This window comes from Callospermophilus lateralis, chromosome 1 (assembly GCF_048772815.1).
Source record: "Callospermophilus lateralis isolate mCalLat2 chromosome 1, mCalLat2.hap1, whole genome shotgun sequence".
NCBI classification, from domain to species: domain Eukaryota; kingdom Metazoa; phylum Chordata; class Mammalia; order Rodentia; family Sciuridae; genus Callospermophilus; species Callospermophilus lateralis.
Window position 1 is genome coordinate 205,703,817 of NC_135305.1, and position 27,505 is coordinate 205,731,321.

At 41.3% G+C, this 27,505-nt stretch overlaps 1 protein-coding gene across 1 annotated transcript; it reads left to right on the top strand.

Moving 5' to 3' along the window:
• Nucleotides 1–27,505, top strand: Zkscan7 (zinc finger with KRAB and SCAN domains 7). Its single transcript, XM_076844454.2, has 8 exons — nucleotides 1–225; nucleotides 1,242–1,779; nucleotides 5,575–5,740; nucleotides 7,323–7,408; nucleotides 7,723–7,849; nucleotides 9,654–11,024; nucleotides 26,682–27,057; nucleotides 27,307–27,505. The coding sequence occupies exons 2-8, from the start codon at nucleotides 1,357–1,359 to the stop codon at nucleotides 27,503–27,505; spliced, it is 2,748 nt and encodes a 915-aa protein (XP_076700569.2). The 5' UTR covers nucleotides 1–225; nucleotides 1,242–1,356.

The following is a 27,505-nucleotide window of genomic DNA, read 5'->3' on the forward strand; positions in this document are numbered from 1 at the left end:
TGGGCCGGGGAAAGTGTACCGTGTCCGCGCTTAGTAGTCGCGTATGTGGACCGGTGCGGAGACAGAGGGTCGGCCGCCGGGGTCGCCGGACCCGCGCTGCGGTGGCGAGAGCCTGGGGCGGCGCGATCCCTGCGGCGCTCCGGAGGCGCCTCTTTGTCGCGGTCTTCTGACCAGCCGCGTCTGGCTTGGAGCCGGCGGAACGATGAGCAGGGCAGACGTGGCCAGGTGAGCGGCGCTGCAGAAGCCTGGTCTAACACGAGATGTAGGTACTGTGTGTCCAGCCCTGCACCGCGAGACGTTAAGGAGCGTCAGAAATGGGTCCGACCCAGCCTTGGCATTTCAAACGTGAATTGTGACTTGGAAACGCAAAAGCCCAATTTGAGATGCGCTGCTGAGCATTCGAACAGTCAGGGAAGCAGGAAAATGGCCTGCACTTCCTACCTGTGTGGAATCTCAGTAGACTTCACAGATAAGTCCATCTTTGTCTTTTTGAGGAAATTGAAGTCCAAAGAAAAATAGCTCACCCAGGGATTCGGGAGCTGTTGATTGGGCAGCAGAACATCCACACCCTAGATATCACCCGGGTGCTGGTTTTCAAATAGCCATTTTACAGTGTATAAACTGGACAAACGTTTTCCCCAAACTTCAAAATCAGCTAAATGAACCTCATTCTTTGTTCTACCAGATATGCGCTCCTATGAGAAAAGGAAAACAGGGAAAGTGTATGTGGCTTCAATTTGTTACTCCACAGTGTTAGCCCCAAATTTTAGTGGGCACCTCTATCAGTAAGTTTTAACATGCACTCCCAGCAGGCTTATTCATAATTTAAAGATATGTACTACTATACAAATTTCAATACATATTATAAAGCTTAAATAAATAGAGGAGTTAAATTACATTTTAGCTTCCCCCCCACACACACACACATCCTTTGGGATATCTTGCATATCCCACATTGGGGACCATTGCTGTTTTTCTAGTCTGCCTACATGGGGAAAAGGCAGGGAGTTGGCTGGGCTGCCAAGAGTTGTGAATGCCAGGCATAGACATTGAGATTTTATCCTGTAGATGATGAGATTAAAAGTTTAATAAGGTAAGTAGGTCCCAAGAGATGCACAGAGAGATGGCTCTCATTGTGCTCTTTTTCCTGGAACTTTGTTTTTTAACTATGTGGAGGATCTGTCATCATCCTGGAATTAAATACTCTGAGAACTCTGATTTCTTTCTTGATGTTTTTGTAGGTGACACTCCACCTTCTTCCCCAACCCTGAAGAAATATCTCCTGAGATCTGAACTGTAGTCTGTCATTTTAATTGGACTACCTGCAACTGGAACAAGCTTCTCTTTGGAATCATAATGACCACAGAAGGCAGGGGAACTTTAGGCCTCATCCCCAGGAGCTCTGTTTTCCAGAAGCAGGCTGGGTGTCTGACTGTGAAGCAGCAGCCAGGGAACCAGACCAGGAGACTGAGCTGCAGTCTCCCGAAGAACCACCCTCCTGTCTGTGAAATCTTCAGGCTGCACTTTAGGCAGTTATGTTACCATCAGATGTCTGGGCCTCAGGAGGCACTAAGCCGGCTCAGGGAGCTTTGTCGCTGGTGGCTAATGCCAGAAGTTCACACCAAGGAGCAGATCCTGGAGCTACTGGTGCTGGAACAGTTCTTGAGCATCCTTCCTGTGGAGCTCCAAACCTGGGTGCAGCTTCATCACCCTGAGAGTGGTGAGGAGGCTGTGGCTGTGGTGGAGGATTTCCAGAGACACCTCAGTGTACAGGAAGAGGTAAACAGAGGAATCTAGAATAGCATCTGGAAACCATTCTCTAGTGCTTGAGTTAGCTTGGGGAATAGGCATCCTCTGTTCCTTAGGTTCTAGGCTGATTTGCCTTTAGGATTTCCAAACCTATTCCATGGAGAAAGGATAAATAATTTTGTGATCCAGTCCATAAACAAAAATGCAAATCCCAGCTAAGCCCTGAATGACTTTGTGAAATACTATGCTGTGAGCCTGGCTATAGCCTAGAGATCACACAGGACTCCTGGCAGGCAGGGGCTCTGCACAGTGGTTAGAATATGGGGATAGATGAGAAGGGGCCTTCATTTGAGAAGTTCTCATTAGTTTTGTGAACTTCTCAAAGTCAGTTCTCTCTCTTCCTGCCTCTTAGGTCCTTTATGAGAAATGACGTTTCAGGGCCTCCTGATTAGTTCTTCCTTTTGCTAGCTTTTCCCAGCCCAACTGGGGACTTTTTTCTTCAGTACTAGGGATTAAATCCAGAGCCTCATGCATGTTAGGCAAGCACTCTACTACTAAGTTACATCACCAGCCCTTTTAAAAATATTTGAAACAGGGTCTCACTAAGTTGTCTAGGCTGGCCTCAAACTTATTATTCTTCTGCCTTAACTGGGATTATAGCTGGAATTATAAGTGTGTACCAGTGTACCTGGCCCAACTGGCATCTTTTTACCTCTTTAATTCTAATTTCAGTTTTCTTTATTTCCTGGAGTTCCCTCAAATTTAAGGCCAAGGTAGCTTGAACCAGAGGAATAGTTGGAAAGAGTCAGAAGTATGGTACATTGGAAAATCTGACTTGTACATCTGTAACCGTGTGTATTAGTTAGGGTTCAGCCAGAACAGCAGAACAAGTAGAAGATGTTTGTGTGTCTGTGAAGAGATTTATTGCTGAAAAGTTGCTAATGTGATTGTGGCTGGCTAGATAAGTCTGAAATTCACAGGGAACCTATCAACAAGGGCAAGCTGGAACTCTCCGGTATAGGCTGAATGAAGCTGCAGTGCACAGGCAGAGATTTTCTTCATGAAACCTTCAGCTCTGCTTTTAAGGCCTTGGAACTGATAAAGTCAAGCCCATTCATCCATCATCTAGGGTAATCTCCCTTATTTAAAGTAAACTGAGTGTGGACTTTAATCAGATCTATAAAATACTTCACAGCAACACCTGGATTAGTGTTTGGTGAATGCCATGTTGACATATGACACCATTAAGTTAGTTTCTCCTATTGAGCTTCTAGCTGCTACCCTTCATCCCTTCAACATTACCTCTTTGTACTTTACCAGGGAAAACTAGTACAAAAAATTTCCCAAATATCCAGCAGGCCATTTTAGTCAGTGCTTTTTAAAAAATAATTGCATATCTATAAATATGTCTACCTAATCATCCCAAGTGATTGGAGTCCTGGGACTACATGTTGTCCAGTCAATTCATATTTGATTGAATTTATTGTCAGCTGTCATTTCCTTTGTGTAAACAAGTAAGCATACATGAATAAACCAATCATCACAGCTCAGGTTAACAGGTAAGGAGCAAAACACTCATGGCTCCAGCCTAAGCCTGGGGTCCCTGGTCAGTGTTATATTTTCTGACATGAACACATGAGGGCAAGACTGTCTTTCTTAGCAGGCTTTCATAAAATGTTTATAGAATGACTAAAGGAATAAATACACTTTTCTAGGGTAGTTTGCCAGGAGGAGATTAGGGAAGTTTAGGGCAAATTAGAGCCATTCTTCCCATCAGGAGCAAGTCACTTTATTGCTGGAGGAAGAGCATGGACATGAATGTCCCTGGAACCTGGAGAGAGTTATAGAGTAATTCCTGTGGAGCAGCAGAATCATGCAATTAACAAAATGTTTTTGTGTCTTGTATCTTATTTCAGCTCCTACGAGGCTTACAAAATTGGTGTTGTAGCAGTCATTATCTCCATTTGAAAAATGAAGTAAGCCCAGGGAGATTGATTGGCTTATCCAGATTAAGCATCTAGTAAGCATTGATTTTAGCCAAAGTATTGTTATTGCTGATTACCACCAAGTGTCAGGACCAAGATTTTCTGCCTCCCTACATTCTAGGCCACTACATCTTCTCTAGTCTCTTGCTGTAGAATACCAGTTTAGAATGGAAATTGAAGTGAGATTTTCATGCTTTCAAGGAAAGAAAACCAATTCATCCCTGATAAGGAATTGGATGTGTACTAGAATTTAATTGTCAGCAAATCACAAGGTTGTGTTTTACACAGTGCAGTTAAGTTCTATCATCTGCCCATACCCATAGCTACTGTACTGAAAAGCTGTGAATCCTATTTGTAAGAACCTTCCAGTGAAGAACTTGGGAACCACACTGTTGAGATGTATTAAAGGACAAGTCCCTTGACATCTCAGCAGATGTTGCCAAGAAGCTAATCTGGCATGGTTCATTAAAGAAGTTATTTTCATTTCATGCTGTCTCATACATGTCAGAGCAAGTGAATTTCACTTTTTAAAAAATTCACTTTTCATTACTGGGTATCAAACCAGGGCAGTTAACCACTAAGCTACCTCTCCATTCCTTTTTACTTTTTATTTTGAGACAGGGCTTCACTAAGTTGCAGAGGCAGGCCTTGAATGTGTGATCCTCCTGTGTCTACTCCCAAGTCAGTAGGATTATAGGCATACACAACCACACTCAGCATAAATGTATTTTTTTTTTTATAGATAATGATTTGTGTTTTCTGCTCCAAGTACTGCTAAAAATAGTAACCATGAGATTGTGGGGAGCTGGTTTGGTGACTAGTGCAGGTTAGAAATAAAATGGCTACGTTCTAAGGTGTCTTCAAGATCTCTAAAGATGGATGTTATCTGACCTTATTTGACTTTTTAATATCAATTTTTGGTGAGAGGTAGAATATATTGAAAACTGAGTTTGTAGATAACCCTAAAGACCCTTAGCAACATTTCAAGGGGAAGTCAGTCAGCAAATATTAATTGAACACTAGTGTTGGGCCAAGCATTTCTTTAGGAGCTAGTGATCAAGACAAAGTTCTTTTTTTTTTTTTTTTAAAGAGAGAGGGAGAGAGAGAGAATTTTAACATTTTAGTTTTTAGTTATCAGCGGACACAACATGTGGTGCTGAGGATCAAACCCAGGCCGCATGCATACTAGGCGAGCGCGCTACCGCTTGAGCCACATCCCCAGCCCCAACTCACAAAACTTAATATTCCAGTGGGTAAAAATGACAGTAGGGATGTAAATAAGATAAAGAGTATTACATATATCTGGAAATTATAACTGGGTAATTTAAGAGAGAATGGCTATCCCTGCTTTGTTAATGTGTTCAGGGAAGACTTCTCTGAAGAGGAAACACTTTGAAAGAAGTTGGAAAAGCTTTCTTAAGGTTTGTTGTCCAGTGTTCTGGGGAATTGTTTCATCTGTCAGCTTCAGTAACTATTTTGCGTAAACAGGTGTCATATGCCTGTTATTTCTTACTTCTTCTGTACTTCTTATTGTTCTCTTATGTGGTCTAAGGCCCTAGAGAATGTACTGCTCACATTTCTGGATGGTTCTTTGTAAGCAAATTTGTGTCTGAAGACCTAATACCGAGTGGAAATGGTTATAGAATCTGTTCCTCAAGCTCGTACCAAGAGGCTCAACAGAGGGATGGCAAGTAGGAGTGCAAGCTTCAGATTTTGTCAGAAGAACACCGTGGCTTTTCTTTCCCTGGGTTTCTTCCTAGAGGGGGCTTCATAAAGGTTTTGGGTTCTGTACCTTCAAGGATGCTTTTTTTGAACCCAAATTATATTTCCTTATCTCTAGGTTTCAGCCTCAGCACAGGAGCAAGAAGTACATATGGAGGAGACAACAGTTCTGGGTCCAACAGTGGAATCTCCTACTTCACCTCTCAGTGGGGGTTCAGCCCCTGGAGCCCACCTGGAACCTCCTCATGACCCAGGGGCACACCACCTCCCCAATGGGCATTTCGGTACTCATATCCCAAACTCAGACCTCAAGCTACACTTCTCATCTGTCCTCTGGGGTCTCCTTTCCTTCATCTTTATGTCTCATACCTACTGGAATCCTGCATTGCCCTGCTATCTGGCCTCCTTCCTCTAATGACCTCATCTGATCCTTTTACTTATTCTCCAATCATGTGTGCATTTAGCAAGTTTTTTCAAGCATATGGGAAACACACTGCTGGGGACCAAAGAGATACAGTACTCTATCTTTAAAGAATTATGTATACTGTCATGTGTAACTAATTAAAACAAATTAAAAAAAAAGAAGAGTTATTATGTAGCTAGGCGTGGTGGTGCACGTCTGTAATCCCAGCGCCTTGGGAGGCTGAGACAGAGGATCAGGAGTTCAAAGCCAGCCTCAGCAGAAAACAAGGTGCTAAGCAACTCATTGAGACCCTGTCTCTAAATAAAATACAAAATAGGGCTGGGGATGTGGCTCAGTGGCCAAGTGACCATGAGTTCAATCCCCACTACCCCTCCCCTCAAAAAAGAGTTATTATGTATGTAGCAAGGAGTTAATCGAATGTGTAAAAAAAGTCAACCTTATAAGATATATATGAATGATATACATGAGTGATATCTCTGGCATTTGATCCTCTCACAAATGAACAATGAAGGCAAGAGGAAAGTGGAAGACTGTTAGTAGAGGATTTAGGCACAGACCCTTCAGCAGTCATTGAGGTGGAGTCAAGGAGAGCTGTATTTGGGATTCAAAACCCTGCTTATATCGGAATTTTGACATCGAGGCTAGCAAAATTGAGGGGTGGTTGAAGAAATAGTTTCTCAGGAGGATTACACAGCTGCAGGGGAATATTGTGTATTGAATTATATGGAGCCTCAATAGAGGACTAGTGCAGTAAAATATGCAAATAACTACCTGAACATGGTGGGTAACATGGAAAAGGATAGGTCTGAGAAATACAGGAATGGACAAATTCATAGATGGGGGAATAGTAGGCTTTTTCTCAATGAAGAACTTATGGACACAATGTGGGAAATCAGGAAAGGAAGGTGGTAAGAAACTGCATTTTAGAAAATCAATTTAAGGTATCTTCAGAGATCAAAGTAAAATGCCCAATACATAGCTGCGATAGGGGTCTAAAAGGAGAAGTGAGAAGTATGAGAGCCAGTGAGCTCATGGACAAAATGAGAACACTGGGCTGGGCTTCCAAGCGTGTCCATAATGACATGGCAGGAACAGGAAGAGACAGCTGGACATGAGGAACCAGAGACCTGAGGGGAAATCAGGTTTGGCCAGTGATAGGGAAGCCATTGCAGAGAGAACATGGTCAGACACGGCTTCCTTCAGAGAGATTGAGGAGAGTGCAGTCTAAGAGCAAACCCAGTTCTTAGTTTGACTAGGGACTTCTCACTGTGCCCTCCAGGGAACAGCCACAGCACACTTGGGATAAAGCCTTTAGGAGGAGGGCCAAGAGTCAGTGTGCATGGAGCTGCTTGGGTTCTCTTGAATCCTCTCCTTGGGAATATAGTTCTTATGGGAGCTGAGGGCTGGGGTCAGCCCACTCAGTGCTTTCTTTCCTCCCTCAGCTCAACTTGCATCTATAGTTCCGGCTCATTCCCAGATGGGAAACTCAGAAGACCAAGCAATGGCCACTGTGATGGTCAAGGCCCAGGTGAGTGTAGCTCTTTCTCTTTTTCCCAAGTTCTGTGCCTTTGGCCCAAGAATGTCTAGAGCTTATCTGTGAGACTGCCACATAAGAGCCAGCTACTATAACTCTTGCCTAACTTGTTATATTGGAGCTGGGTTCCTACTTGTAGTTAAGGAATTTTTGTCTTGCCCTGGACTTGGCCTTTCCAATGAGTCATCCAAACTCCTTTCCCCTGCCCCTTTCCCCACCAAGAACCAGTACCCTGTGACATCTACACCCTGATGACTCTGCCCTTCAGCCTGGGACTGTACCTGAGCAGTAGAAGCTTGTTATTCCAGGAGACTGCCACAAATGAGGACCTGTCAGTGGACTGTATACAGAAGAAGTGGAAAGGCCCTGCTGTCAGGCAGAGAGCCCTGTACCGGAACACAATACTGGAAAACTACAGCATCATGAACTCACTGGGTAATGATTTTCTTTCCTATTAACTTAAGAGTCTGCATTTTGTACATTTTCTTGGCTAGGTTATTTTTCTTTTATTTGGACTTTTATTACAAACATTTACATTTCCAAACAAAGTATAGTGAACCTTGCTGCACTTACCACCTAGCTTTAACAATGATCAATATTTCCGTTATATCATGTTTGATGTCTATATGGTGGCTAGTTTGGATTTTCTAAGTTGTAAGGAAAGGAGAGTCACTCAGTCTATGGTCAGTAAAGAGCTATGTGTTTTAAGGCTTACAGTAATGGGAACCTAGAACAAATTGATCAGCTAGACTAGAACGTAGGAAACAGCCTCAAGAAGAATGAGCTACATCCCAGGACAGCCCAGAAGCCTCAGCATCCAGGCAAATAAATTTTACACGAGTGTTCCAATATGAATGTAACATAGCTGCTCCCAGTGTCTGGTTCCTCTCTGCTTCTCCCACTATTACCCATTTATTTACTCTAAAACTTTCATCCCCATCATAGTTCCTCAATTCTATTTTTGATTTCCTCAAACATTCTTATTGTGGCTTCTAATGGTTTGACTTGGCCCATGCATCATTTCAGCCTTAGGTCTTACTTCTAATTGCTATAATTTTGCCCAGTTTCCAGGACAAAATTTACTTAGAGAGGGTTCTAATTGCTACAGCCACTAAATAGCATCTGTACTTTGGTAGTCTGGCCCAGCCGCAGCAGAATCTAATGACTAACCTACAGACAGATTATACTTGGGCCTAGTGCCTGGCCTTGGTCCGATCATCTGGGGTGGAATGCACAGGGTCACTTGCTGCAAAGTATGGTTGCATGAATTTCTCTCTCTGCAAAGACCAGGGAAGGTTAGATCCTGTGATTTACAAACTTATGACACTAGCCAACTTGTCCGAGGGTGAACATGAGAATCATCTTGTGATTTTCTATATGCTAAATGGTGTTATAGCCTAACCATAGCTAAAAGAGGATTGAAGGGAACCCACCTAGTTTTTAGTGATAACCTATACTACTGTGCCTTTCCCAAGATTTCAAGGCAAATGCTCAACTCTTCAGTTTCCTTATTCTAAAAAATCAAGATCTTTAAGACATTTAATTCATATTTGAAATTATTGATAATTTTTGGTTTTATGGGAGTACAGAACTTTCTCCTAGCATTCACTGCTTGGGGACCCAGCCTATCCACTTTTGAGTTCTGCCATCTCCTTCAACACTGTTCCACAGTATTTCTGAACCCATACCCACATCTTGTCACTGTCCTGTCATACAGAATCTCTCCTTTTTATAAACTTTCCTAGTCATATTCTCACAACATAATCTCTCACCAACTCACTCCGATCTTTGCCCTCTCTCTTGTATTTAACTTGAAGTGTTTGCTAGCTTTCTCTCTCCCAACATCTTTTCTGCTAGCCATGGTTGGAAAGGAATGTAGTGTTTGTCATTTTACCCAGGAGACAGTATCATAGTAACTTCTGGAAGAGTGCACTTTGCTTTGCCACCTCAGCCCTTGCTTTTTGATTGTCTATCTATCTGTTCTGGCTCAACATCTTGTCTGTCCTGGTATCTCTTTTTCTACTCTCTTCCACTTTTGTTTATCTATCCTGAATTTAAAAAAAATTAACAATTGAGATATTTCCTATTTCCTCTTCCCTTCTCAAGTTGTTCTTTTGTTCCTTAACCATAAAGGTGACTTTTTTTTTTTTTTTTTTTTTTTGACACTAAGCTCTTGGTTCTGTTTCCAGAACAGGACATGAAGTGAGTAAAGGTTGTTTTCTTATTTCTTTTGGCACAGGTGAGAACAGGATGGAGAATTCTGAATTCACTCCAAAGCAGACCATTTCTAAAGGATCAGAGTCATCTGATAGGTCATCAGGGGGACTCTTTGGGGTCACTTCTATGGGACCAGAAGTTGAAGATGTCTGTGAAGATATTTTGAGGAAGTTGGAAAGGCAGCCCTCAGATGAAGAGGGGAACAATTTGAAAATCAATTTCTTGGAAATAACAGATAAGGATAAGAAGAACTCCACAAAAGACAGATGTGAAGATTATAAGGAAGTAGAGGAACATCCAAATCTGTCCCCCAGTCCTGAGGAATATCAAGGAGTCCAAAAGGGACAGAAATTCTTTCAGTGTGACGAATGTGGCAAAGTGTTCTATCGGAGTTCACACCTCATTGGCCACCAGAGAATCCACACTGGTGAGAAACCCTGTGAGCGTAATGAGTGTGGTAAGACCTTCAGGCAGACCTCCCAGCTAATTGTTCACCTCAGAACTCACACTGGGGAAAAACCCTATGAATGCAGTGAGTGTGGGAAGACCTATCGGCACAGCTCCCATCTCCTTCAACACCAGAGACTTCATAATGGGGAGAAACCCTATAAATGTAATGAATGTGCAAAAGCTTTCACTCAGAGTTCTCAACTCATTGATCACCAAAGAACCCATACTGGGGAGAAACCTTACGAATGCAATAAGTGTGGAGAAGCATTCATTCGGAGCAAAAGTCTTGTCCGACATCAGGTCCTTCACACTGGTAAGAAACCTTACAAGTGTACTGAGTGTGGGAAAGCCTTCTGTTCTAACAGAAATCTTATTGACCATCAGAGGATCCACACTGGAGAGAAGCCTTATGAATGTAATGAATGTGGCAAGGCCTTTAGTCGGAGTAAATGTCTTATTCGACATCAGAGCCTCCACACTGGGGAGAAACCACACAAATGCAGTGAATGTGGGAAAGCCTTCAGTCAGATTTGTCAGCTTGTTGACCATGAACGAATTCATACTGGAGAAAAGCCCTTTGAATGTAGTGAGTGTGGTAAGGCTTTCAGTCTAAGTAAGTGCCTTATTCGGCACCAGAGGCTTCACACAGGTGAAAAACCCTATAAATGCAATGAGTGTGGAAAATCCTTCAATCAAAACTCTCACCTCATTATACACCAGAGAATCCACACTGGTGAAAAGCCCTATGAATGTCATGAGTGTGGGAAGGTGTTCAGTTACAGCTCCAGCCTTATGGTACATCAGAGAACCCATACTGGGGAAAAGCCCTACAAATGCAATGATTGTGAGAAAGCCTTTAGTGACAGTTCACAGCTTATTGTGCACCAGAGAGTTCACACTGGAGAGAAACCTTATGAATGTATTGAGTGTGGGAAAGCTTTTAGTCAGCGTTCCACTTTTAATCACCACCAGCGAACTCACACTGGAGAGAAACCCTCAGGTCTGCCTCACTCAGCATCGTAAGGCATGGTTTTCTTGAAAAAGAGATTAAGGAACTTCAGTGAAATTTTTTTTTTTTTTACCTTGGTGATACTGGGGATTGATAATGATAATAGGCCTTTCACATGCTAGTCAAGCATTCTGCTACTGTGCTGTGTCCCAGCCGTTTTTCAAAATTTTTATTTTTGAGACAGAATCTCACTAAGTTACTCCCACTGGCTTTGAACTTTCAATCCTCCTTCCTCAGCCTTTTGATTAGCTGGAATTACAGGTATGCACCACTGTGCCCAACTTGAAGCTTTCTTTTATAAGAATCATGTTCATCCTGATCTCCCCTGGAACCTTTGTCAATTTTCATTGAGTCACCAAATTGGGAATAACTTATTGCAGTCCCTCTCCATTATTGGAAATAACTTACTGCAGTCCTTCTCCATTATTGGGAAAGTAAGGACTGTGCATTTCATTTACTTGTTGGTTTCCCTATTCCTTTATTATTTTGAAACTGTTTTAATGTCTATCTCATTTTTTATTTATCCATCCCACAATCAGAAACTGTGTGCTTCTCAAGGACAAAGGTAATATCTGTGTATTTTAGGTCCCCCATTTCACCATTTCCCAAAGGCATTCTTCAAGCTATGATTCCTTCTCTTCCTCTTGGCTGTGGTCTCCATGTACTGTTTAAACTTTCTGCCATCTGTAGCTTATCATCTGTGTTCTCTGCCTAGAAAACTTTTTTCTTCCTGTTTGATAATCTAAAATTCTTTCATAACCTTCAAAAATCTATCTCATGTCTTAAGGAGTTTCTTCACCTGCTTCTTTATTCCTCTTAAACATCTATTGATTTGACCTCAGTGCTTTAAATGACTGGTGCTATCAGGTGTAACTGTGTTAAATCTTTTTGTAAATGTTTTCAATGCACAGTGTTTACTTTCATATCCCCTTACTTTTGGCTCACTGAGGTCAAGTATACATCTATATCTTTCAGCATATAAATAATAGTTTGTATATACAGGTGTTAAATAAATAATTTTTAAACCTCAACTCTGAATTGAGTTATGCAGTTTCTTCTCTCCTTCAAGCTTCTAAAGGTGGAAGGGCATCCTGTCATGGACTATTATATACAAAGGTCTCACTGATATCTCTGTATATGTTCCTAGAAATCTTATTATTACTGGTATTTCTGCCTCAAAATTTTGTGTGTGTGTGTGTGTGTGTGTGTGTGTGTGTGTGTATGACAGAGTGTCTAGGTGTTGTCTAGGGCAGTCATGTCCCACTGAGATATATATTGCCCTACATTCTGACTGCAGTTCCAAACTGTTGACTGCATCCTACTTCCTCAATAAACAGGTTAAGAACAATACAGAGAATTGAAAATTCAGTGAGATGCATTCCTAGATGATTGGAATTCACAATGAAGAGTTTTTGTGGTAAGATTATATAGTAGAGTCAAATGGATAAATTTTTTCCTTATCAACCAGACCTGTTTAAATTCAGTTGCCATCCTCATTTCAAGATGAAAGCTATACATTCAGACAATTTTAGGTCCATCTTTCATTCCTCAAAGACATAAGAAACAAAAAGTCTCAGAACTTTTTTCTGTAGTCATTTACCAATCATGAACTTTATTGTCTTTTCCTTTCAACTGTTACCCTGGGGCCCTAGTGCCAGAAGACTTTCACCTCCAGTGTCTCTTTCAATTTCCATCCTCCAAATTTCTTCTTAACAGAAAGAGAGTACTGGCAATATAGCAGAAATGGCTGAAGAGGCTAGACGTACAGTGTCAGATATACAGTCTGAAGGGGAGATTTTGTGAACTGTGGTTTATGTCTAATACTGGAAAAGAAAGGGAAGAGTTGATGTTTAAGAAAATAATCAGATGTGATTCTGGGGGAGACATCTCAGACAAACTTAAAAAAGATTCTTGGAAGTATAAATTTTTTTGGGGGGGGGACTTAAAAAGATTACTGAATTCAGGATAAAACTTGAAATATATAATTTGTGAATTATATTTGTTTTTTTAATATTTATTTTTTAGTTTTCGGTGGACACAACATCTTTATTTTATTTTTTTTATGTGGTGCTGAGGATCGAACCGAGGATGGAACCCAGCGATCCTCAGCACCACATACCAGGAGAGTGCGTTACTGCTTGAGCCACATCCCCAGCCCATTGTGAATTATATTTGTTTTCAACTTTTTTTTTTTTTTTTGCAAGCAGGAATTTTCTTAAAAAGCAAAGTGAACGAAACAATCAGAGCTCCCAGTGCAGTGCCAGGGAGGGGCAAGAGTGCCTCAACTATATTTTTGGTATTTGTTTCCATTTTCCTTTGAAAGTTATGAAAGAGTTCTGCACATAGGAATGTGTGTGTCAAGAGAGTTACTTTGGGAGCTTCCAGATCCAAAGAAGAGCTGACCCTGTACCACTACATAGCCACGTGGGCTGCACATGGGCAACCTTCCACCTCGAGTTGGCCTTATTGGTTCTGTCATCCGTAGAACTGCCCTGCTTATTGAATACTGCAATTTTATCATCTGGTTCTTATCTATTCATCCTCTATCACACTAAGTCTCTTGGGGGTGAGGAACAGTTCTAGTCATAATGTTATTTGCCCACTACCACCATCCTGGTGTCATTGTTAAATAGAAATGAATGTCCTAACTTCCTGGGAAAGCCTCAGGCTTTTGGGAGGGGAAGGGATGAAAAGTGGCTACATTTAAAAGTCATTCCTCTCCCTATTAGTTATTGCTAATGTAAATAAAATTACTGTTATAAGTTGTTTGGATCCAGTTATTTGACTATATTATCTTTTCTCAGTTTTATTTCTTAGTTTTGTAGGTATACAATTTGTTAAATATTCATTTATCTCATTTTCCAATCCATTGCTTATGCATCAGTAAGAACTTCAAAATGTTGAATAGTGCATAACAGGTATTCCATGTCTTCCTGTTAGAGGTAATGTTTTTAGCATTTTACAGTTCATTTTGGGATTCATTTTGGGTTGATTTTTTTCTTTTAATTGAATTTAGTAAGTTTCCTTCTGTTTCTATTTTTAGAAGGAGCAGTGTAGTGGTTAAGAGCATAGGTTTGGTTCCTGGCATCATGCATTCAAATCCTGGCTTCATTGCTTTTTTAGGTGTGTGATCCTGGACAGATCACTTTGCTTCCATGTTTCTCAGTTCCTCCATCTATAAAATGAAGCTATTTCATAGGATTGTAAAGTTTAAATTAGTTAATACGTGTAAGATACTTAAAACAGTGCTCGGCACACAGTATACAATATAGCAATTATTATACTTTGAATTTTTTCTAGTGGTGCTCTATCTAAATTTTGCTAATATATAACAAGGAATCATCATGTTTACTGTCATGTGAAACAGGCATAAATTTGCACCTAGTAAACTGTAAAATCCTTTATTTCCATATATGTGGTTAAAATTCCTTTTTCATATATGGTGTTTTTCATCTTTGTTTCCTTTCAGTTTCTTCTCTGTTGGGATTTCCAAGTGCCACTCCTTTCTTATTTTAAATTGTATTTTTTCTTGAATGTATTTTTTAAATATGTTCTCTTTTTGCCTCAAGTTGAAGAATATTTTTATTGGCCTTGCATTACATTTGTTGTTTCCTCATTAGTGAATGATGAGAGCTTTCCCATCCCGAGGTTGGCCATAAAACAGGGAAAATAGATTTTCTTTGAATCCCTTCATAGTCTAATTGGATGTTTAGATTTGAAGCTAGAAGATTTAGTGGTGAATTTGCATAATTATATGCTTCAGCAATGAAATGGTTTCCCATTTGGTGAGTTGGCTAAAAACCATCTAGGACCAGCTTTTATATCTAGCATGCTTTTGGCTCAGCCTCTACACTAGCTATCCAATGGAGCCTGTTTCCAAGTTCTCTACCTCAGTGGGAATAAATAGCTTTATTGTGAAAGAGCTCAATATGCAAAAGCCTTCAGTTAGACTTTATTTTGCTTTTGTGGCTGTACATTGGGAAAATAACCTATTCTTAGTGTGTGTGTGTGGGGGGGGGCATTTGATTATAGCAGATATCATCCACCAAAGACTACACCTACAAGAAAGTCTTCTCATTTGTGGCTAGCAAAGCCTTTGGTTGTAGGTCGTTTCTTACTTGACATGGGAATATCTATGGACCTTTTTGATTTTAAGAAACCACTCATCACGGGGCTGGGGTTGTGGCTCAGCAGTAGAGCGCTCGCCTAGCACGTGTGAGACCCTGGGTTCAATCCTCTGCACTACATAAAAATAAAATAAAGGTATTGTGTCCATCTACAACTAAAATAAATATTTTTTTGAATATAAAATTCCATCTTCCAATATACAATGGCACAGACTAAACATTCCCATTCTAAAAGTGAGGAATAGGGGTATGAAAAGAAGGGATTTTTTCCAACACAAATGTAATCTAGCAAAGCAAACACTAAATTCTGTAGATCCATGTTTAGATCCATGCCACAAGATGGCATGAGGTGGCTCCAAAGGACTATAGCAGCCCACCCCTATGGCCATGTTGGCTATCCCACATGACTTCTCTCTTGGGCTAGCTCCACTTTCTGCCTGTAACTTTCCTCTGCAGACATTCCATATTCCTGGCATCCCTAACTTCTTGGAGTCTTCATTGCATCATTGTCAGCACTTTCAAAGCTTCACACATTGCTCTCTCAAGGGCTGCAGGGATTTCTGACCCTGAAACACATTGCTTGGCCTCTCAGACCCTCCTTTGAAATCTTGGTGGAAGACTCCATGACTCCCAAATCTCAATAATTTGCATTCCTACAAAACCAGCACCAGAATAAAATAGACATTATTATTGCTGTGGGTATATACGTGACTGCATGACCAATGGAATTCTGCAGACTGTACTCTCAGAAAAATGAGAAATTATATCCCATCTGATTCAAATGTATGATATATCAAGATCATTGTACTGTCATGTGTAACTAATTAAAATTTTAAAAAATATAAATTAAAAAAAAAAAAACAGCACCATGTGAACAATGCCAAGGTATCCCACCAACTCAGGAAGTAGCCAGGCCCCATCAGATGATGGCTGCAGCAGCCTCTGAATACCTGCGGGGCTTAGCATTGTGAAACAAATTCTGTGGAAGCAGCTTCCTAGTCTGTCCTGTGTGAGCAGGGCTTCCTAGTGCTCTCTTCTCAAAGGGATGTCTTTAAAGTGAACTTTCACTTTTACTTCTTTAAGATTGTGATGGGTAGAATCTTGCTGATTCCTGAGATGCCCTGAAGGCATTTCTTCTATGGTCTCTTTGCAGAGTACTTGGTTTCTCCTTAATGGTGCTAATCTTCTCAGGGCCACATCTTTATTAGCCTGTTTCACATTGGCTTTTTTTTTTTTTTTTTTTTTTTTTTGTCTACACTGTTAAGTTTTTCAATTTTTTTCTGCTCTGCTTTTTGCTTGTGGTTATCATAGAAATTCTGACTAAAAGCTGCCAGCAATAATCATGCCACTGCCCAAATGCTGTGGTGCCTTGAAATTTTCTCCACTAGAATAATTATTCTGTCACCTTTCAATTCAGTCTCACACAAAGTATCAGGGCATGGATAAAATGTAAAAAAGTTCTTTGCCAGAAAGTGGCATATATGGCCTCTATAGCATTTCCCAATAGAATGCTCATTCCCGTCTGAAACCTTATAAGCATGGTCTTTACTGTCTTTATTACTTTTGGCACTATGGTCTTTTGAAATTACATCAGAATTGTCCAGTAAGCTGTTTACAACATGTTAAGTCTTCCCTATCCTGCACCTCAAATATTTTCCAAACTCCTCCCACACACTAGTTCCATATGCTTCTGAACCACATTGTCAGGTATAATCACAGCAACAACCCCATTTCCTGGTACTAATTTCTTGTGTTAGTCAGCTCTTTGCCACTGTGGCAAAAATATTTGACACAGCTTCAAGGAAGAAAGGTTTATTTTGACTTACAGTTACATAGGCAGAATATTTGGTTTCCCAAATGGTACTATTGAAAAACCAGCCTCTACCTCAGAGCAAAGCCTGTCCAAGGAAGGGACATGACCTTTGTCCTTGGAAAGACCCACAGAGCACTCCTAGGCACATTCCCACCCTGCTAAGTTGTTTATCTATGAATAACAGGAGAGATCTGCTGCGCCAGGTGTCCCTGACTCAGTCAGGCTAAGTGGAGACCCATAGTAACCCCCTAGCAGCCACCAATCAGCATGAGACAGGGAAATACCTGGGATGCCAAATGACCCTCCCAGTAGTTTATGGTGGTTTATAACGTGTTGGGAAACCATGTAATTCAGCATGAACACCCCTGTTGGCTTAAACCAATTAGTTCAAATGAATCCCCCTTCTGTAGTAACCAATCACCCCTACCCAACTTGTTCCCACCAGTGAATGTGCTAATCATGTTTTAGAGTTGTTATTTGATTTTCCCATGGTGTGTGATGATTTGCTAAGAGATGCTATGAGGTATGTGGGGGTCCCTGCCTTCTCCAAAGAATGTATAAAACTGCTGCAAACCCTGGACTCAGGGCCTTTCAGCGTCACCAGTTACTGTGTGTGCGCGCGTGGAGGACCGAGCTAGCTCGCAATAAACACCTCTTTGCTGTTTACATCAATCTTGGTCTCTGGTGGTCTTTTGGGGGTCCTGAATTTGAGCATAACACTATGTGGATTGTAGATAGAGTTGCAAAGAGGCTAATTATTTCTCATGGTTTGGATTAAATGAAATCACTGAAGAGTAATCCCAGGACAATATATACTTCCCTTAGACTGAATAAGGAATGACAGCTACGACTTCATGTTTTAGGCCATTTGAACATATCTAAACACCACATGGAATACATTAAATATACACTTTAATTCCCATTTTGAGAGATTGAAAAATGCTCTATCCCTCCTGTAAGACTATATAAAGCTCACCAAAGGAGGAGCGGTCAGAACAATTGCAAGGATACTATACCCATAGCAGCCCTGGTAAGTCCTGATGTCAGGAAGAGACCATCAGTGAAACCTCTCCAGTCAGCATTCAGGCTGCCTTGATAATGAGGAGAAACTGACATTGCTTAAGCTGTCAAAAGGGAACCACTAGTGTCCTTAAGTTTGAGATGTAAGTATTCTATTATAGGGGCCACATTTGGAGAAGGTATTCAAGGCAGTTGCTACCATGCTAAGCTTAAAACCACCAGTAATTGTATTCATTCCAGTTTAAGCTCTGCATTTAATAATGGCTATCCATTGTCAGCATCTATCCTTACAAAGTGACTCAGAACAATGAGATAGTTATAGTTACTTTTAGAAAGTCTTTCCAAAGACAGCCACATTTGGTCTTCTCTCTCTTTTTTTTAATGATTATTTTTTTTAAAGAGAGAGAGAGAGAGAGAATTTTTTAATAAAATTTTTTTAGTTTTTTCGGCGGACATAACATCTTTGTTTGTATGTGGTACTGAGGATCGAACCCGGGCCGCACGCGTGCCAGGCGAGTGCGCTACCGCTTGAGCCACATCCCCACCCCCGGGTCTTGTCTCTCTTGACAGAACTGTGGGTCGCAGAGGCTCTTCGAGGACTCCACAGCCTCTGAGTGTTTGGCTCTAATCACCAGTGGGATCCCAGCTATTATCAATGACTTCACTGGGACCTAAAGAAGAGGTTAGAGGCACAAGGTCATTTGTTTATTTGCTCACTCAACAAATATTTATTGAACACCTACCCAGGAGTGTGCCAGAGCCTGGAATTCAGTTATGTACAAGGCAGAACTGTGTTCTGGGAGGGAAGAGATGAGACATGCTTGAAGGGTTAGAAGCAGAGCTTGGGCATCTGGAGGGGGAAACAAAATATATTTTGAGGCCTAATAATTATAAGAAATGGGTAATCAGAAAAAAAATTTTCTCCTTATCTAGCAGTAATATAAATTGGTGTTTCTCAAGCGACTCTCTTTTGAAAGACTTAAAAATGAATTTCTGTGCAAACCACAAGAGTTGCTTTGTTATGGCAACCCTAGCAAATAACGCCTGATTTCCATTGAGGAACTACTATTTGGTGGTGACTACTTTATGATTCTCTCAATGAGAGGATAAAAGTTGGTCTAGAACCTGGGGATGCAGAGAAAGTGGCATGTCGGAGCATGGCTTTGCCCTTGCTATCAAATTCAGACAACTTCTTGGGGGAAGGTTAGGTAGAGCATCTTTTACCTCTGTCCCAAATACAAACTATCCATAACTCTCTTTCGGGTGGAACACTGTGGCCTCTGGCTACTGGGCTGTATTCCAAATGGATAGCCAACATGTTAAGTCTATATATTTTACTCTCAATGTCTTAGGTGAATTTTTCAGCACCATGTCATGAATGGCTCTCCAATGGGGCATGGTAGGCTCCCAGTACATATTTTATATACTATTGACAATCGATAGCTAACCCTGGATTTGAGATTGAAAGACGTAGTGTGTGGACAAAAATTTAAACTCAGCTCAGCAGCCAGAGCCCACCGTCGGTGCGACTTCAGGGAGGGGGCAGTCCCAGGAGCTAGCCAGCGGAGCAATTGACAGGTTATTCTTCCCGCGCTGCTGGAGCTGCTCCCAGGGTTCCACCCTTTCCAAGCTCTCCTCTCATTGGCTGTCCTCCCGTCCTCGCAACCAATAGTAGCGCAAAGCCTAGTCTGGAGGCGGAGTCGTAGTGCGGGTGGGCTCCGCAGGGCTTCGCGGCCCCGGAGGACTCCGGCCTGGGGGCACTGAGACGCGGAAGCCTCCCAGAGCCTAGAAGGGCCAGAGGGTCGGAGGGTAGTTAGTGGATAGTCCTTGACGCAGTTCCTTCGCTACGGTGTTCCGAGGTGTGCTTCTGGCGCTTTCGGTGAGGGGTGCGGCGCGCCTGACGAGGGGCGAACCGGGTTCTGGGAGTGTGTGGGGCGCACAGACCGGGAACAAGGCATAGTTCGCGGCTGCCGCTCGGCTGCGCGCCGCAACGGAGGGCTCGTGGTGGGCCGTCTTCTTCTCTTGTTCCGCGATGCCCCTTTGTCTTGGGTCTAGTCTCTAATTCCGCACAGCTGCTCCCTCGGAGCAGGGGGGCTGGTGACAGAACTGTGTCATCCCATATCCTCCCATCCTGTTGGCTGCTGGGGCTCTCTGAAGACTCCACAGCCTCTGAGTCTTTGACCTCGATCACCAGTGGGATCTCGGCAATTACCAATGAGTTCACTGGGACCTAGGGAGGAGGTCAGGGTTTTGCACAAGGTCATTCATTCATTTATTCACTCCACAAATATTTATTGACCACCTGCCCATGAGCGTGCTAGGTAGATGCTGGGGATACATTTGTGTATAAGGCAGATTTGTGTTCTGGGAGGGAAGAAATGAAACGAAGGGTTAGAAGCGGAGCCTGAGCATCTGGAGGGGGAGACACAAAACATTTTGAGGCCTAATAATTTTAAAAAATGGGTAATGGGGGAGGATGTCTTCTAGTGTCCTTTGGGCTTCATTTTTTTCTGTCTCATTAAAAACATTTAACTCAGCTAAGGTCCCCTTTCATCCACTGCCCCATCATTACACTACAAAGAAATTCCCAATTGGAATGCATTTTGTAGGTAGACTATATAGAGGTTTTTAGATAGCAAAGGGTGATGAACGGGTGAGAAGCAGGGCTTTGATAGGTTAGAATTAGAACATCCTTCAGACACACAAGGCTTGTCACTAGTCATACAATCTTGGGCAAGTCATTTAATCCCCGAGAACCTCATTTCCTCTTTAATATGGGAGTGATCATCCTGTTCATAGTTCTATAGGAAAGGAAATTACCCAAGGATAGGATACTGCCCTGACTAGCCTTAGAAAGTTGAAGTCTCAGAGAACTCCATCATTTATATCTGTTTAGGGTGATTCAGGAACCCATTGGGAACTTCCTCACTGAACCCCAGGAGATGATCTGTCCAGATCTATGCTGGGCAGGCCCTTTGGAGTGAAGCTGCTGTGCACAAGGAGTAAGGGGAGCCCTTCCCTTCTCTTCTAAGCAGGTGAGAGCCAGACTGTGAAGTTAGTCTGGGGACAGGAATCCGGCCTGCTAAAGGATGTGGGGACATGGGATGAAACGGAGTATTACTGGATGGGTTATTTTTCAAATGGGGATAAAAATACAGAAATGCAAGGGGGAGCTCTGGACCCCGAGGAGCAGAATTTTGGGATGATATCAAAGGGTGATGAAGTGGGACTCAAATTTGGTTGTCATGAAATTTAGATTTCAGTCCCAGCTCTCCTCTAAGTTCCAGTTTCCCCATTGGCATATTTGGTTATGAGTCCAAATAGCCTGGGAGGTCCCTCCTAGCTCTTACATTCTGAGAAGCTGTGACTAGTGGGACAGGTCAGTTTCTTAGGGAATTTAGGCCCTTGGATGGCCATATTGAGATAGAGTTGACAAGGATACAAATATACTATCATGGTGTTTATTAGACAATCTGAAGCACAAAAGGATGAACAGGCAGAGGAGGTAATGTTCAGTGGACTCACTTCTCACCCTCCTGGTATGTACTCCAAATATTGGATAGAATTTTGAAATTGCTGAACATTGCAAATTAAGCAATGTTTACTGAGCTTTCTTCATGTCAGGTGATGTATGGTATCCACAGACAAATATCACGAGCCCTGCTCTCTTGTGACTTAGTGTTTAGTGTAAACATGTGAGTATGAGGGGCACAGACATACACATGAGCAATTCTAGCATAAAGCCTAGTTTATATTGTATATCTGTTATGGTCAGGGTTTTTTTTTTTTTTTTAAAGAGAGAGTGAGAGAGGGAGAGACAGAGAGAGAGAGAATTTTTAATATTTTTTTTTTAGTTATCGGCGGACACAACATCTTTGTTTGTATGTGGTGCTGAGGATCGAACCCGGGCCACACGCATGCCAGACGAGCGCGCTACCGCTTGAGCCACATCCCCAGCCCCTGGTCAGGGTTTTTTTAAGTGTAGAAATTTTTATAATAGTCAAATATATCAGCTTTTGCATTGTGGATACAGCCTTTATTTTATGCTTGAATCCTAAAGGCTTGTCTTTACCTAAGGTCAAATACTCCCTTGATATTTTCTTGTTATTGTTGTTATTTTGTGTTTTTTTCCTTCCAATTTTCATATTTTACTCATCCATTTTTTGAATATATTTTCATGTATTTCCTCTCATTCCTTTCCTACATTGCAGTTAATGACCAAGGACCATGTGACCAGTACTCAGAGGGACAGATGACACGAGTGAATTAAAGGAATACAGCTTCTCTGGGTAAAGACACTTTTGCTCTTGCTCTTTGTGGGAAAAGGACTCTGCCTTTGTAAGTTCCTCATAGCCTGAAATGGATGGTTTTCTTGGGATCAGAAAACTTACCTACCAGTCTCAGAGATTAATAAGTAGGAAATCTGTTCTGTCTTCTTGGGCTTTATCCATTTGCTGGCTGCCCCAAACTGAGTTTATGTGCACAGTTACCTAAATACCCATAGTGTCCTCCTAGCCCAATGGCCTCATCTTCCCCTCTTACTGCTTCTCCAGTAAGCCCGCACCTCTCTCATGCCTGGAGGTTCTTCTAGGACTTCTGAAGGAGTTTTCCATTCAGCTGGGCAAAGGGCAGCCCGTAGTTAGGTTTCCTTTTGATCAAACTCTCTTTAGAGTGACCCTCCTTGATCTCCTGTCTAGTCCTGTTTCCTACTGTGGTCCCGCAGAAACACCCTGGACCTTCTCATAGCGTATCCCTGTGCATTTCTTTTCCCCTACCTGCCCCTTCTAACCCAATCCCTAGCTTGTAAGATTATACATTTCCATGATTTCCTCTGTTTTCTGTCTTATTCTCAAATTTGCATCCTTGACATTTTTCCATTTCTTCTCCTTTTGTCTAAAGTGTTTTCCCGTTTCCCAATCTTGCTTGGCAACACTACCATTCTTTTTTTAGATGTTGATGGACTTTATTTTATTCATTTATTTTTATGCAGTGCTGAGAATCGAACCCAATGTCTCACACATACTACACATTGTTCTACCACTGAGCCACAACCCCAGCCCCCAGTACTACCATTCTTGATACATCAGATATGCATCAGATGACCTTAGATTGTTTCCATCAGTCATCCTCTGTATCCAATCTGATGTATGTGGATGCTTTCTTGGAATAGCTGGATTTCATTGTCCTCTGCCCTGTCACAATCTTCTTTGTTGTCTCATTCATAGTTCATTCATTCAACAAACATTTACTGAGCACCTACAAAGTGCTAGATCCTGCATTGGTCATCCATATCACATTTCAAAACATTTTTCCTAATTCAATTCTCTTCCTCCATTCTTCTTTCCCCCCTTTAAGTCATCTGGGCTAAACTTCCTAGAATATTCTTTTCCTATTTTCACTTTTGGAGAGAGTGATACAAAGTTTATTATCCAAACTGGGATGTTTTAGTGAGTTAAAGAGAGGAACTATTAAATATGATATTGGAATAGCAGTTATAAACCAGCATGGTTCTGGGAAAACCAAAATATATGATCACTCTAAGGCTACATCTCTTGGACTCTTTCCTTTTTATTTCTCTCAGTTTACTTTCTGTGGAATACCTCAGTTGCCTGTCTCCTCTGCTTTCTGCTTAATAAAGCTGAGAGAAACATGAATGTTTTCAGAGGTGGCAGAGAGGAAGGAAATATGAGCCTTAGGGGAAATGAATAGTAAGACTTAAAAAACTGAATTTATAAGTAAGAAAGACAAGAGTAACAGGAGAGGAGAAAAACAAGATAGAAAAACAGAATATAAAATTGGGAAAGAAAATTAAGAGTAGATTTCATTCTTTGTTTTAGAACTTGTTTCTCATTGACCATCAAATTATATTCATATATATAATGAATATATATATATATATTGTGTGTGTGTGTGTGTGTGTGTGTGTGTGTCTTGCAGTTTTAGTGTTGTGACTGGATTCACTATTCATTTCAGGCAACTTGATTCTTTCATATATTCATTTTGTTGATTGAGCAACAAAAGAATTTTGAGTGCAGACTAAGTTCTTATATCTGTTCTAGACCCTAGGAAATACACTTGTAAACAAAACAAAATCCCTGCCAGATTTGGTGGCACACACCTGTAATCCTAGCAACTCAGAAGGCTGAGACAGAAGGATCCTGTGTTCAAAGCCAGTCTCAGCAATTTAGCAAGGCCCTAAACAACTCAGTGAGACCCTGCCTCTAAATAAAACACACAAAAAGGCTGGGGATGTGCCTCAGTGGTTGAATGCCCCTGAGTTCAATTCCAGTATATATATTTAAAAAAAGTTTCCAAAACAAAATCCCTGCCAGCATGAAGTGTATGCTATAGTGTAATTTCCCACTTATTTGTGAGTACACCAACCTGTGACACCTTCCTTTTGAGAAAAAAAAAATTCCTGTTTCTCTTCTGAAGCTCAACTAAAGTTCTGCCTTTTGAAGACCTTTCTCCTAGCATTCTAGGTCCCAGTAATTGCTCCTCCCTTCCCCTTCATCTCCCACTTGGGTAATTTGTAAATTTGTAATTTACTTTCTTATTGTTTTATTGTAATACTCCATTGAGAGCTTCTTAGAGGTAAATATATTTTATGCTTATATTAGCTTACTTCAGCCACCATTATTTTGTTAAAATTCTGGAGGCTAGAAGTCTGAAATCAGTCAATTTGGTTTCTGTTGAGGGGTCACATCCTGGTTGTGAATGGCCACTTTCTGTGTTGTTCACATGGCCTTTGCTCATCTGAGTACAGGAAAGCGAGAGCTCACTTTGGTGTTTCTTCTTATAATTTATGACACTGATTCTTTTGGATAAGTGGCCATCCTTATGACCTCATTTAACCATAATTATCTCCTTAGAGGCCCAATCTCCAAATATGGTAATGTTTCAGGGATCAGGGCTCCAACTTAGGAATTTTAAAAACACATACATTCAGTTCATAACAATGTTTCTTTACATTTTCTTTGGGTTAGACTCAGAACAGTGATGGGTACAGAATAGAGTGCTAAATAATTATTAATTTAAGAAATGTATGAAGAAAAGGTAAATTTCAGAGACGCTTAGAAATGGAAAAGAAGCTGGGTATGATGGTGTATGCCTGTAATTCAGCAACTCAAGAGGCTGAGGTGGGGGATGGCAGATTTGAGGCTCACGTCAGCCACTTAGCAAGACCCTATCTCAAAAAAAGGGGGTGTGTGTGCTGGGCTTTTAGTTCAGTAGTAAGAATGTTCCTGGGTTCCATCCCCAGTACTGCAAGGGAATTAAAAAACAAACAAACAACAACAACAACAACAACAAAAAAAAAAAACAAAAAAACCCTTGTCTTGGGCCCTCTTGGTTGTCCTGTCCCCTACTCTCTCCCTTTTGCCATACTTAGATTCTTAACATGCAAGGTCCTATCAGAGTTCCTCTGTCATGTTGTAACTAATCTTCTTTCCCAGTTTAGCCTCTCAGGTTCATCCAGTAGACCAATCTTCCAGTGTGGTAAATGGTGAAAAGCAGACACATAAAACTAGCATATTATGCTGGCTCTAGCTACAGATCAGCCCCTACAAAGTAGGCTGTGATGTGACTAGGATTCAGTATTGAAAGAATGTAATAACATTTATCAAAATAGGACTTAAATCCAGAGACCTAGACTGGAGCCTAGTACCTGTACCTAGAGCAAAAGATGAAATATTAGTTATATCCTAAGACAGAATTTCAGTTGCTAAGAGCTGGGGATGTGGCTTAGTGTTGGAACACTTGCCTAACATATACAAGGCCTTGGGTTTGATCCCCAGTGCCACAAAAAAAAAAAAAAAAGAGTCCCAGTCACTATCCTATAAAATAAATTTTGAGTGCCTATTGTATGCCCACCAGTATATCACTAGTACTTAGGAAATATGTCAGCAAGGACTAAAAATCAAAGTGATCTGACAATTAATCATTTCAGTTACTGAGCTAAGGATCTTTCATTTTACTTTTTCTGGGTACCAGATTATACTTGAGCCTGTCATTAGGAGTTAAATGGCTACAGTTCTGAAAGTGAAGCAAGAGGAAAACAGGATACATTTTGTACTGGTTATTGCCAAGAGGAGCTCATGATTTTCCAGAACCCTTTAACTTGGTCTTTATTTCTAAGTTTTCTCATCTTTTTGATTAGTTCCTCTGCCTTTGAATACTTACCCTTCCAGGTAAGACCCTGTGATCTGCGATCTACCACATCTTACTGTCCTTAGCACAGAGAACAGGTGACGTGTACAATTTCTGTTTCTCCCAACAGATGCTGAAACTGGGACTGAGGAGGTGTTGATTCCAAAGCATCAATCCCGGAAAATCAGAATTGAATTGTACTCTCAAGAGAATTTCACATAGGTGTTGCCAAGGAATTCAAAATTTCAAAAGCTCCTCTGAAGGAAAAGAGAAGACTAGCAAGACTGTTGGAATGTTCCAAGCAATAGAAAATGAAGAGAAAGACAAGAAACTTCAAACATAAGGCAGTTAAAGATAGTAAAACATTCACAGAAGTGAGTGATCAAGAATCTGAAAAAGATGGTAGTCGATGTTATGACTCGGCAACACATGACAGAGTTCAGGCTGAAAAGAGGCAATATGTATGTACTGAGTGTGGGAAAGCCTTTAGTCAGAGTGCCAACCTTACAGTGCATGAGCGGATCCATACAGGGGAGAAACCCTATAAGTGTAAGGAGTGTGGGAAAGCCTTCAGTCATAGCTCCAACCTTGTGGTTCATCGGAGAATCCACACTGGACTGAAGCCTTATACTTGTAGTGAATGTGGGAAATCTTTCAGTGGTAAGTCACACCTCATTCGGCACCAGGGAATCCACAGTGGGGAAAAGACGTTTGAATGTAAGGAGTGTGGGAAAGCTTTTAGTCGGAGTTCAGGGCTTATTTCACACCACAGAGTTCATACTGGGGAGAAGCCCTACACTTGTATTGAGTGTGGGAAAGCCTTTAGCCGCAGTTCAAACCTTACACAACATCAGAGAATGCACAAAGGAAAAAAAATTTACAAGTGCAAGGAGTGTGGGAAAACTTGTGGTTCTAATACAAAGATTATGGACCATCAGAGAATTCACACGGGGGAGAAACCCTACGAATGTGATGAATGTGGAAAAGCTTTCATCTTAAGGAAGACCCTTAATGAACATCAGAGACTTCATCGAAGAGAGAAGCCTTACAAATGTAATGAGTGTGGGAAAGCATTTACTTCTAATCGAAACCTTATTGATCATCAGAGAGTCCACACTGGAGAGAAACCCTATAAATGTAATGAGTGTGGAAAAACCTTCAGGCAGACTTCTCAAGTTATTCTACATTTGAGAACCCACACTAAAGAGAAACCCTATAAGTGTAGTGAGTGTGGGAAAGCCTATCGTTACAGCTCACAACTTATTCAACATCAGAGAAAACATAATGAAGAGAAAGAAACCTTGTAA

Excerpts from the sequence above, each read along its gene's own strand:
- Zkscan7 (XM_076844454.2), top strand. The coding sequence starts at position 1,357 with ATGACCACAGAAGGCAGGGGAACTTTAGGCCTCATCCCCAGGAGCTCT. Across the intron at positions 7,409-7,722 it reads CTGTGATGGTCAAGGCCCAG|GAGACTGCCACAAATGAGGA; the intron begins GTGAGTGTAGCT and ends TTGTTATTCCAG. Across the intron at positions 27,058-27,306 it reads CTTACACAACATCAGAGAAT|AGTCCACACTGGAGAGAAAC; the intron begins GCACAAAGGAAA and ends TGATCATCAGAG.